We start from the raw sequence: 12,859 nt of genomic DNA on the forward strand, positions 1-12,859 counted from the left end.
TTTAATTGGATTTTATTGGCGATTCCCATCGAGAGGATTGTCGACGGGGATTATAGGAATATACCAATTGATTTTCAATGCCTCGCCGCCGTATGTTTAGCATTCAAAAGCTCCAAAAAGAATCCAACAAAATAGGAGGGCTAATTATTACGCGTAGTCTCTCGCGGTACAGTCCGGCACGGTGTGAAAATGAATGCCAATTGTAATTGCAATTATATAAATGGGCGATGCTGCTGCTGCAGCTGCTGCTGCTGGGAAAACTCATTTAAATGCATGGCACGGTCGTGGCACACCTGAAGGGAGGGTGGGGGGAGTGAGGGATGGAGCAGGGTGCTCCTGCCTGCCTGCCTGCCACTTGGCTCTCATTATCAACAACATAATCAACCACTTGCAACACAGCCAAGTCGCTTTCCTTCTTGATACACTATCGGCGGAAAGGGCGCCCTGATTTTCACTGGAAGTTTGCTTTCTAAAGTCGAAACTAGATCAAATCTGTGGAAGTTTCCAAATAAATGCTGGCTCTGCAATGATAACCCTTTCGCTTAAGCGCGACTCGGACTGAGTATTCTTCTACGAATCTTGCCCAGAATCGGATCCAAAAGGAATGTAGAATTCCCTAAGATAGATCCTTCTTTGGGGGTATCTTCTTCTCTCTCTTTGTATCTGTACCTCTATCTCTGCTTGTTTGTGTGAGAGTATTTCAATGATTAGCAACGTTGTCGCTGGTCTTCTCTTCTCTCCTCTCCGCTCCTCTCGTTGTCTGTCGCTGGCAATTGTTGGCAGTAATTAACAAACACACTGCTCTGCCATGAAAGAGGTGGCAAGGTTGGGGGGTACAGGTATCCCTGTGTACTGTTGCACCTTCCACGTGACGTCACGCACAAGTGAGAGTGACAAAACACTTAAACGTTAAATGCACCCAAAAGCTAACTCTGACAACTGTCTGCCAGCGCCACTGCCACTGCCTGCTGATGGTGTCCGTGTCCCTGCTCCCTCTCCCTCTCTCTCTCTCTCACTGCCACCGCCTGATGGTGTCCTCTCTGTTGTTCCACTGCCACCGCCTGATATCCTCTTTTTGGCTTCTGCCACCGGCTGTACGAGTATTTCTGGCCCGCTGTGCTGCTCAGCTTTTGCTGCTGTTCCGTTCAGATGTCATTGCGTGTGCAACGCGGCGTATGCGACATAACTTTTGCACCCTCCACACCGACATGCTCCTGCCCCATGCCCCATGCTCCTCCTCCTCCTGGTACGTGCTCGTGTAAGCGTGCATGTTTAATTTGGCATCGCATACTCCTCTGCTCTGCGGCTCTGAATGCATTTTACCTGCTCACGGATTTTATTACACCTGCGATTAAAACGGGGACTGACTTCTGTGGGGATATCATATTTAAGCGACAACAGATGTGTCACTGCAGATTGCAACGTGCAACGTTCGATCTCTTCAAAGTGGGATTCGGTAGAGAACAGATCCCTAGTGGATCGTGTTTAACCATAGTTTGATCACTTTCCAAATGGATTTCATGCACAGACCCCGCGAGGAGGCTATAGCTATAGAAATGTATAGCTGGAGGACATCCCCGCAAGAAGGAAAGATCTGATTGTCCAATGACTGTGCAAGAAATGCTACAAAATGAAGCTTAATGGGATTATGGGATACCTTTTCTGCACTGAAGATGCTGCTGAAGGTGTCCAACCGATCCAGTGGGATTTAATGAAGGGGATTCAAAACTTGTAGCATTTCAGCAAAGATTGATCCACGGTTAATGCAATTTCTAGAGGAATCTCCCTGCTGATCGAAAGATCTCTCCCCTCAGAGTGGGAGACACACTCGTGTGCATTTTAGGGGATTTATCGCCAAAGATGGTTTCAAATGAATGCCGAAGCTCGGCCACAAATTGTAACCAAAACCAGACTCGAATTGGAGACCCTTTTGCGCACTTCCCCTAACGCTGTCGCTCCCCTGTTGGAGAGTGTAAATTAAAACTGCATTACATTTTAATTGCACTTTGCACTTGCAACTCTTGTCGCTGCGACGCCTTCTTTCCGCTGCCGCTGCCGCTGCTGCTGCTGCCACTTAATTACTGTTATTAAATATGCACTTTAATTTTATTTACACGCACATTTTGTATTCAAGTGGATAAATCTTGAAGCGTATGCATCGTACCTATTATTTTATATTATTATTATTGTTCCGTATTTATTTTGTGTGTTTATATATAGTAGTATGTAGGTATTTCCATAAATAAATACCATTTCATGTAATTCTCCTCATTTCATTCATTCTCTGCTGCTCCTTCTCTCTGTTGTCACCTGTTTTTATTTCCATTTATTTATTGCAATTTTTGCCTGTTTTTTTTCTTTACATTTATTTATTGTAATATTTGCATTGTTGTTGTTATGCCGTAATCGTCCTGCATTCGTCCTTCCTGCCTGCCTTCTGCTTGTGTGCCTGTGTGCCTGTATCCTGTCCTGCGTAGCATTTTGGAAAGCAAAATCAGGTTGGTTCTTAGATCTTTCTTGTATTTGTCGCTTCTCTAGATCCGCCCCAGTCCCCCCCAGGGAAAACTTATGCTAAAACCGTTTCCATTTTCTCTTTTTTCCGTGCTACAGACAACAATCGCTGCTCTCCGACGAGCAGGCAAAGGAAGTCGAACAAATACTCAACGCTGCTGCCCCCAGTGTGGGTGTGACCGTTGCTGCCGTTGTTGCCACAGCAACATCCCCGACCAGCATCAAGAATCTCATCGAGGAGCCATTGCAATCAGTAGCCAACGGGGAACAGCAACAGGATATACAAATTGCAGCAGTCCCTGCGATTGTTGAAGAGGAGGAGCCGCCCTACGAACAGGAGGAGGAGGAGCTCCAGCCGCGCTACGGGGACGAGGAGGAGGAGCCCTACGAGGTATACGACGCCGACGCCGACGCCGATGCCAATGGGGATGGCGAGGAGGACTCTGATGACGTTGAAGCCGTGGACATTGTCGGCTATGGACAGGCCTCTGCTGCACTGAATGCCACCTTCATCAAGGCGGACAGCACAGAGACAGAGACCACAACCACCACACCGTCGACGACCACCACAGCCACCGCAGCCACTGCCAGCACCACTGCCAACACACGGCACGACAACGACGACGAGCCCGAGTGGCTAAGGGATGTGCTCGAGGCGCCCAAAAGGAGTCTAGAGAATCTTTTAATCACCTCCGTCGGAACAGCAGCATCCGCAGCAGCAGCCGCAGTGGGTCGGGAGAGGGAGAGGGAGGCGGCTGATCTAGAGAACGGCTACAAACATTCCGATCTGAATCACACCTATGTGACGTCGGGAGGAGAGTCCCTGCACGAGTCGATTGTATCGGTGGATTCCACCCAGTCGGATGCGACGCTCAACCAGACGACCACCATCGATGACAGCATCATCTCCAGCAAGCACAACTCGACGTACTCCCTGGACCAAGCGGAACCTGTCACAAATTCAACCGTTCTGAGCACTGGCATAACAGAACTCGACGACAGCCAGTACTACATACCGGAGTATCCTCCAGTGAGGAGCAAGGAGGTCCTTGTCGAAGCGGGTGTCCATTATTTCGAAGATGGCAACTTTTGGATGGAAGTTCCAGGTAAACTATATAATTTCCCGGTTTTATTTCTGTTACTAATCATTTGCTCATCGTTTTGCAGGTCTCCTAGACTTTGATGACGACGATTGCTCTTATCCGCCCATAACTGTGCGCAAGAATCCGAAAGTACGTTTCAGCTCTGGCCCCATCCATGTGTACTCCACTTTTTCGGTGAACGACTACGATCGCAGGAATGAAGATGTTGATCCTGTGGCCGCTTCGGCGGAATACGAGCTGGAGAAGCGCGTGGAGAAGATGCACGTCTTCCCCGTGGAATTGATGAAAGGTCCCGAGGGTTTGGGTCTCAGCATAATTGGCATGGGCGTTGGCGCCGATGCGGGTCTTGAGAAATTGGGCATCTTTGTGAAAACTATAACCGATAACGGAGCAGCAGCCAGAGACGGACGAATTCAGGTGAGGTTTTAAGCTTAAGAAAAGCTCTCCGGTATCCAGAGATGATTTATAATTATTTTTTGTCTCTCTCTCTCTCTCTCTCTCTCTCTCTCTCTCTCTCTCATGGCGTCTTTAGGTCAACGATCAGATCATTGAGGTGGACGGCAAAAGTCTTGTGGGCGTTACACAGGCATATGCAGCCTCTGTTCTACGGAATACTTCCGGTCTAGTCAAATTCCAAATTGGACGCGAACGCGATCCCGAAAACTCTGAGGTAGCACAGCTCATACGACTGAGTTTGCAGGCGGATCGCGAGAAAGAGGAGCGCTTAAAGCGGTAATTAGAGCCTGGATTGCCTTTCTATTTCCGTACGATTACGTACGATTACTCAATATCCATAGCTCTTTGTTTTACAGCCAACAAGAGGAGTATCTCCGGCGCACACTCGACTACTCGGAGGACTCCACGCAGCCCGTTTCTGCGAATTCAAGTGTGTGCGAGGGGCCCTCGAGTCCCGTTCAAGTGGAGCATCCCATGGAGGTGGAGGCCACGCACTCGCAGGAGGTAGAGTCGCTCAAGCGGCTGCTACAGGAGGTAAGGCTCATGAATGAGAGAGAGAGAGAGAGGCGCGATTCTCCCTGTCTCTCTCTAATACAGAAAGAAGCCTTTGCTAAACTTGTGTTCTCTTTTTTCTCTCCTCCTTTTGCTGAATTTCAAAATTTTTCTGTGGGATATTGAAATGCAGCACAAAGCGGTAATTGGATTTGATACAGAATATCATTGATAACAAAATTTAGATACAAACAACAAAATTGTAGAGCACATTTTTCCAATACCTTTTGTTTTTCAGTTGTATATCCTATGTTCTCGCATTTTTAATTGAAGACTACAGAACACATAGATGATCATATCGATCCACCGTATGGAAACAACAGTTTTCGGTAGAACTCGCTCGATGAACAGCTGACGCGCTCGCTCAATCGCTTCGTTCTAAGAACGACACCAACGACTATCACCAACGAGGAACAGCTTATGCTCTTCTTCTCTTTGTTAGATTTAATTTACTTCTTTACATTTGTCTCTCTTTCATGAGTTCCTTCCATGCGTAGCATGCAGCTTACGCAGTCATTCTCTTCGTTAGAGCAAGCATCAACTCTGTGTTCTATAGACTTTAATTTTACTTTTAAAATGGGGTTATTATTGTTTGTATTCAAATTGTAATTCTTATGATTTCCATTTCTTATAATTTTTAGAGCGAAATGGGTTGCCTGGTAAAAGAGGAGATTATACAGAATCTTAAACGAAAGGTTGGTTTTTGGTTGTTTTAATCCTTTTGATTTTCATAAACCATCATCTCTCATTTCCATCTCCATTTGCACAATTACGTCGCTCGGTTGAATGATACATTCCACTAATATGCCGATCATTCCTTCCTGCAGCTCGTGAAGCTCGAGACGACAGGCAATGAGAATGAGCTGCTGAGCGAGAGGTTGCGCCAGAGCGAGCGAGAGCTGGGCAACATCCGTAAGGAGGCCGCCAATCTGCAGAATATGCTGCAGCAGTCGCAGGGCCAGTACATGGCGCTGGACAAGAAATACAACAAGGCGAAGCGGCTGGTGCGGGAGTACCAGCAGCGGGAGCTGGACACGTGCCATCGCGAGGAGTTCTACCAGCAGCTGATGCGCGAGAATGACAACGAATACAATGCTCTGGTGAAGAAGCTCAAGGATCGGGTGATCAACCTAGAGCACGAGCTGCAGGAGACGCAGCGGAAGGCTGGGTTCCCCGTGGGCCTGCCATACGACAGTGCCACATTGAAGCTCACTCCTCAAATGATGCGCAAGGCACCGCCCAAGCCGCTCTTCCACAAGCTCGAAACGGAGCTATCGGACACGGAGATCTCGGATCTCTCGCCGGATGGGGATGGCGTGAAGACGGCCACCGTGGAGCGCAAGGTCCCTGTCAAGGATGAGCTGGACGCGGCCGTGCCGCAGCACGAGCTTCTCGATAACTCTGTGAACAAGACGAAGATCGATCTGGGTGAGTCCTGATCCATGATTCTCCATTATCCTTTCACTTATTATTTGTTTTTTGTGCCTTGAAGCTGCACCTTGGGCTAAAAGCATCTTCCATTATTCAATTTTATTCACACTTTTATCACAGTATATTTTGCTCTCTCATTGTCTCATTGTGTGCTAATTGTGGTTCTCTTTCCTTCCATTTTTCTCTCCTTCTTTTTATTGCTCTTTTTGGTTGCTCTACATACTCGTCGCTTACTCTCTCTCTCTCTCTCTCTCTCGTTTCGATCTGTTGTTGCTATGTGTGCCGTCTCGTTATCGTTACCGATCTACCGTTATCGTTATCGTTACCGTAATCGTTATCGTTATCGTTCCTGTTTTGCTCATGTGTTTTTCTTCCGTTTTGTGTCGTTCATTCGCTCGCTCGTTGTAATTTTGTCTGACTGCCACGCCTACACGCTGCGCCCTCATTTTTGCCAAAAAAAAAACAAAAAAAAAACACCAAAACCAAATACAAAATCAAATTCAAAATCACAACAAAAAATTCGCACTACGAAATCGAAAATCGGTATCTAAACAAAAGCCTCCCGTGGTGGTCTAGCGAATCGCCAGCTGCCATCAGCGAATGGAGCGAACGGCAACGGCAACGGCAACAGCAACAGCGGCACTGCTGATCTCGGCCAGCTCTCGAATGGCAACCTGATGAAGCGAAGCCGCAGCAACAGCCGCAGCTCCGACTGCACCCTGGACGACACCGACGACGACGAGGTGGAGGATGAAGAGGAGGCTGAGGGCTCGGCCCTGAATCTGGCTGGAGCCATCACATCCTCCTCACACGACACCACCATCACTAGTCTCTCCAACGGAAACTCCCATCTGCTGGCCAATGTCAACAATCTGCTGCAACATCATCCACCCGCCATGGCCACTGTGACGACGACAGCAGTCGGCCCGTCCAACGGCCATTTGGGCACCACCACAGCCATACTGCTGAACTCGACATCGTCCTCGTCCAGCTCCTCGAACCAATCGACGACGCGCGAGGCGCAGATCAATCAGCTGTACGCCCAAGTGCACAAGGATCCCAGCAAGCAGCAGCAGCAGCAACAGCAGCAGCAACAGGCGATCGTCACGAGTGTCCCAGTCTCGGGGAGCATTCCCAGCATCTTCAAGAATGCACTGGGCTCTCCGGCGGACAATGGCGGGGGCCTAGGACTCAATGACTTCCATCGCGGCAGCATGACGACATTCGGCACGGGGCCCGCGAGCAGCAGCAGCAATCGTGATCTCAACAGCTCGTACGACTCGATACTGGGCTCCAACGACAAGCTCTCGGAGAACGAACCGGCGGAGAACTGGATGTATCCGAGTCGTAGGCGGGTGGCGCCCAATGGAGGCAGCAAAGTGCCCCTCCCGGGGGCAACCTTCACCGATCAGCTCAATCAGGCGTTGACCGATCGCGAGAGGTGGGTTTCAGACACACAAACACACACAAACAACACACAAAATGTTGCACACAAAACTGTTATACTCGTGTGCTCGATTGCATTGCAGGCGCCTCGGCGATGGATCCTCGCGACATTCCAGCGACGATTACACGGAGATAAACAAGAGCCAGAGCGCATCATTGGCGGCCATCAACTGCAAGACGCTGATCAACGAGATCCGCCAGGCGGTGAACGAAGCACAGCCCAAAGGTATAACCCAAACCATAACCAAAACAGAATAATCATCTGTAACTCTGAATCAAGTAACTTTAGCCAGAATCCGTAGACTCTCCAGAACTAACCACCCAGTAGAAATCCAATCAATCCCAAGAAACGACAGACGTACTCGTACTCCGTATCTCATGCCAATCATCACATTTCATACACAGATCTGTTGTACATATTGTTAACTGTTTCTAAAAGCAAACTACTAATCGAAACTGTATTTTGTTGTGAACCATACTATATGATACTATCTATATCCGAAAGTTATGTACCTGTTATACGTTTACCATTGCCTCGATCCTTCCCTACCCCCCATACATGCATATACTCGTACTATGTACTCACTTAATATCTCTAATCTCTGCGCTCTCTCTCTCTCTCTGTATCTCTGTATCTTTTGAATGTTCGTGTGCCTAACCATTGAAACGTGCATTCGCATTCGCATTCATATGCTCTGCGAAGCATCCACCAGAAACATAACAATTTTTGGGTGCTACGATTTACTAACCCAGACTTTTCTCTGTCTTTCTTTATCTAACCCCGACTCCACTGTAAACTCCATATAAAGTTAAACAAGTTGTTCCACAATCACTTTCCCCGCCCGGCACAGTGCCCTGGCAACAGCAGCACCACCAACAGCAACAGCAACAGCAGCAGCTGCAGCTGCAACAGCAGCAGTCACTGCAACACCTACCGCAATCGGCGCATGCCACTGGACCGCCCTCGCCGACCAGCATGTCTTCGGGCTGCTCCTCGCCGGGATACTCCCCCAGCCGCACCCTCGATCTGTCCGGCTCAAGTTCCAGTTTCTCTGATCGCAAGGTGGCAGCCGCTGGCTACAATTACAAAGGTGGACCGGTTCACGAATGGACCAAAGATCAGGTAAGACTCCGACTCAGACTCGGACTCAGAGAAAAACCCATGCTTTACACGAGCTAATTGTTGAACTCCTCTTGCAGGTGGGGCACTGGCTGATGGGCATCGAGCTAGAGCGATATATACCCGTCTTTAAGGAGCACAATGTGGAGGGCGGGGCACTGCTCACCCTCGACTCGAAGGACTTCAAGACACTGGGTGTGTGCGGCGATGACAAGCACAGGCTTAAGAAGCGCTTGAAGGATCTGAAGGCGAACATCGAAAAGGAGCGCAAGGACATGGAGCGGGAGCGTCGCGAGCGCGAGAAGGCCATACGCAAGGCCGAGAAGAAGCTGGCCAAAAAGAAGTAGTAGTTGAATTCTCTAGTTGAATAAGCATCAAAAAAGTAGCCAAAAACCAAAAGCATACGCAGTATATATGTAGTCTATGCATACACACAACACAGAAACCCACAAAATAAGCGTATATATCTAATATACGATATATACAAATATACGATACGATAATATAATATTTTTTTTTTTACAACACACATACATGCATCTATTATACATACGTACTACATTTTAAACCTATCGAAACCTAATGGAATTTAGTCGTAATGTATTCTAAAAGAAAAGGACATGCAAAGGAAGGAAGCAGACTGGAGTGGAGTGTCAGGAGCGATAGGAGAGTAGCAGAGCAGGCCAGCGGAACAAACCCATTTCCCAAGGGTCCAACCACCAACCACCAGAAAAATGAAATGCACTCGAACATCCTTCAGACAACCAAGAAATCACAACCAAAAGAAGAAGCTAAGAAACACTAACTAAACAAAATGGCGTTGGACTGACTGATTTTTATGATTAATTAACATACAAAAACAAAAGGAATTCGTTTTTTAAAAGCCAACCAAAAACCAAAAAAGAACCATTTTTGAATTGAATGCAAACGAAATGCAAACAAGAGATAAGGAATTCGCTGAACAGACTTGAAACGAAACGTGGCATAACAGCCAACTTCAAATAAAAGTACGATATATGATTAATAATTAATTAATTATAACTCTGATAAAATATACATATTATAATACTACCTACCTATTGTAATATCGTTTAAGTTAACAGTGTGTCTACATTTTTTTTTGTTCATCTATAATATTCTTCGATAATATTCGACTCTAGACTTTAGAGATATAGACATACCTTATATGTGTATGTGCATTATATTTGTCAAGACATCTATGGATCTATGTACTATGTGTATGTGTGTGCAACTATCTATATATCTGTATATCCACTCCCTAAAATTAATGCTAAAGTATTTTACTGTATGCTATGCCTGAAAGTCATTTAAGTACTTAAGTAGAGAAGAAGCTATCAAAAATGTGTATGTTTTGCCGTACAGGAAGTGGCCGGCCGAACACTGAAGGACTGTTCTTCAAGTATAACAGCAACAACAGCAATTGCTATACCGACAGAGAGTCTCGAGGGATGAGACCACATTTCTGTGCAGTTTAAGCAGCCAAAACAATGCAAAATGTCCACCCCAAATGTTTGTTAAGCAGCCAAAAACAAAAAGAAAAAACAAAAGAAGACAGCAGTTTCAAACAAGAGCGATATCTATTCGTTAGCCTAGTAGTACCTATGTTTTGTGTGTGTGTGAGTGCGTGACTGTACCTATTTCTTTCTGTTTGTTTTTCTTCTTTTTTTTTTTGTAATTTTTAGAGCTTTTAGTAGTTGTATTTTGTATTTAACTTTTTGTGTAATTGTGTTGTGTACGTAGTTTAATTTACCTTTTAATTTCTAAATGTTGCAATAAATCTAGATACATATGGAGGTTAACCGTTCGCCTACATTCTCCCCAACTTCCACTCCCTCTAGGGTTTGCCCCAGCCCCTGTCGATGGCCACCCCACAACCATTACAACTTTGATTTTATCGAGGAGAAACCAAAATTTAGCAACTAGTCCTTGTTTTTGATTACACAATTAGCATATATAATACTTATCGACATACGTATATAGTACGAATAATCTCTTTCAATATCTCTCTCTCTATCACTCTGTCTCTCTATTTGACTTTTAAGACCCCGGCCGGGGCCAGGCGGGCGCCGCCGCCTCCATGGAGGTGCGTGCCCCTTGGAAGCCCACGGCCGGCAGCGCATATTCACCGCATGTGCATTCACTCGTCTCGTCGCAAGTCCTTAATATAGCTTTTGAAAAGCTCGCCTCTAAACAGTGCCACCAAAGAAAAACCTAAAGAAAAATCAACCGTTATTAACTTACAACAAAATAATAATACGACAAAAAATCCTTAATGAAGAATATGAAATGAAATTAAATCAAATTCAAATTCAAATTGAAGGCGCGGCACGTCGTGCTGCCAGCACTTCCGCGAATTACTGGGAACGGAACCAAACGAAAACCAGTTCCCGGGGGCACACACGTGCTACGCCGCAAAACGTATTAAAAAAATATACATAAGTATATTGTTATTTTTTCGAGAATGTTTTTCAGTTACAAGTTTATTTTTGGGTAATTGTTTGTAAGAGTTTTTACACCACAAAACAAAACAAAACCAAAATACATATATAATAATCAAACCAGTTGAGAATTCGTAAAGTTTAAACAATTAAAATGATAAAAGAAAAGAGTAATTTTTAGCTGATGCCCCGAAATTCTCAAAGAGTAGGGGCAGACAGTCGCATATAACACAAACGAAATGTAAAAAACACCTACAGAACACATTCGTGCCTTTTTCATTGCGAAAAACCGTCCCAAAACCAGAATTGCCGAACAGAGCACGACATTTGCCCAATAAAAAACATCCAGATAAATGGATGGGGTGCTGCGCCCGAAGACCCTACCACCATTCCGGGCCCCGAACCCGTCGTCCTGTCGTCCTTTGTCACGAATACGTTGAAACATTTAAATGCCCCGCAAATGCCTTATTCATGAAAATTATATTACCCATTAGATATTCAACATTTATTCAGTTTTGCTTGTAGATTTCGAAACATTTTCTAAACATATTTATTTGTCTCTTCATTCAGTAAACATTTTTGCAAGCAAAGTTGTTTGGGTTGTGTGGCCTCGATTCATAGGGCGGGGTCTCATCCGTTGAGGGAGTCTTTCAATGGTACTTCTACATCCTTCAGCCCTTTTCAAAAGATCTTGTTTTTCCAAATAAAATATCAGTGCTTATAACTTTGGTTTGTTCCCTTCCTGATTCCCGATTCCTGAGTTTCTTTTGGTTTCTTACTCTTGAGTTCTACTTACGTTCGAAATATAGGTTGTGTGCCTGAGACTATGTGTTGCCATAATATTAAATTCTATATGTTATCGGATATCAGCAAACCGTTCTTATGCGTCTAATTATATTCCCAAATATTGTAAAAGGTCATTTCGAAACAGCTTTCCAGTAAAGAGCATTGCAATTACCGCGACTATGAACCTATTATTCAAGAAAACAATGCAATTAGCGAAGGGAAGTCGAAGTGGAACTCGCAAAACAGGAACAAGAAAAACCTTACAAATCATGGAATACGGAATATAATAAATCACAAAAACAATGCTAATAAATATACTCCAAAATAAATCTAAATACATATGACGTGAAATACATACATACATAGTTGTTTACTCGGTCTTTAATCTGTTATCTGCCTGCGTTGCACAGAATAGGCACACGGAGCGGTCGGCTTTCAATGGGTTGTTTGTGTGCCGTGCCCCGCAGACGTTGATCAATGATGCCGCAAGACAGAGAAAGATTCCCACTTTGGTGTTTGCTGTGTGCGCAGGTCAATATCTATGAGATTTCCTGTTTTCCTATAGCTGCAGCGAAAGATGCCACCAACAGATGCAGATACGGATGCATCTACAGCGGAATCTTCCACAGAAACATGAATGGGACATATTTTCATTGGAGTTTTGGTTTTTCTTATAATCATGGAATTTTCCAAATCTCTTTCGTGGCCTGCATCTGCATCGTGTTGTGCAGAGGTCAATGTTTAAGTGTTTCCCGAATTGTGTGTTGTTTTTAAGAGAGAAAATCAAGAGAGGTGCTCGAAAATGTATTTAAAAGAAAGAGTGTTTAAGGCTCGACTCTCGTTCTTTCTTTTTATTGGTAAAGTAATCTTTTAAATGATTAAATTGTCCACTTTTGACGTAAGCAAAATTCAGCGAAAATGGAATATATATTTTCAATAACATGACTTGGCAGCCGAAGGGCTGTTTCGGAGCAACTAGATTGCTTTCGAAGGGT

At 45.2% G+C, this 12,859-nt stretch overlaps 1 protein-coding gene across 19 annotated transcripts in view; it reads left to right on the top strand.

Annotated features, from left to right (window-relative positions):
* The window catches only part of LOC108151662 (AF4/FMR2 family member 4), a 63,393-nt gene extending 51,174 nt beyond the window's left edge, over window positions 1-12,219 (top strand). For 4 of the 19 annotated variants that reach the window (XM_017280383.2, XM_033387668.1, XM_017280402.2 and 1 more), the window contains 11 exons: window positions 2,478-2,498; window positions 2,611-3,617; window positions 3,679-4,031; window positions 4,147-4,346; window positions 4,412-4,604; window positions 5,264-5,317; window positions 5,450-6,050; window positions 6,612-7,494; window positions 7,583-7,725; window positions 8,309-8,622; window positions 8,700-10,438. In XM_017280383.2, the coding sequence (XP_017135872.1) occupies window positions 2,478-2,498; window positions 2,611-3,617; window positions 3,679-4,031; window positions 4,147-4,346; window positions 4,412-4,604; window positions 5,264-5,317; window positions 5,450-6,050; window positions 6,612-7,494; window positions 7,583-7,725; window positions 8,309-8,622; window positions 8,700-8,966 (4,036 nt within the window). In that variant the 3' untranslated portion in view covers window positions 8,967-10,438. Of the gene's footprint in view, window positions 1-2,477; window positions 2,499-2,610; window positions 3,618-3,678; window positions 4,032-4,146; window positions 4,347-4,411; window positions 4,605-4,755; window positions 4,765-5,263; window positions 5,318-5,449; window positions 6,051-6,114; window positions 6,520-6,611; window positions 7,495-7,582; window positions 7,726-8,308; window positions 8,623-8,699; window positions 10,439-11,994 lie in introns of those variants that run through there. The other 15 variants (XM_033387663.1, XM_033387662.1, XM_033387660.1 and 12 more) reach the window with 15 other exon arrangements.
* The last annotated feature ends 640 nt before the right edge of the window (window positions 12,220-12,859 follow it).

This window comes from Drosophila miranda, chromosome XR (genome assembly GCF_003369915.1).
Source record: "Drosophila miranda strain MSH22 chromosome XR, D.miranda_PacBio2.1, whole genome shotgun sequence".
In the NCBI taxonomy this organism is placed as follows: domain Eukaryota; kingdom Metazoa; phylum Arthropoda; class Insecta; order Diptera; family Drosophilidae; genus Drosophila; species Drosophila miranda.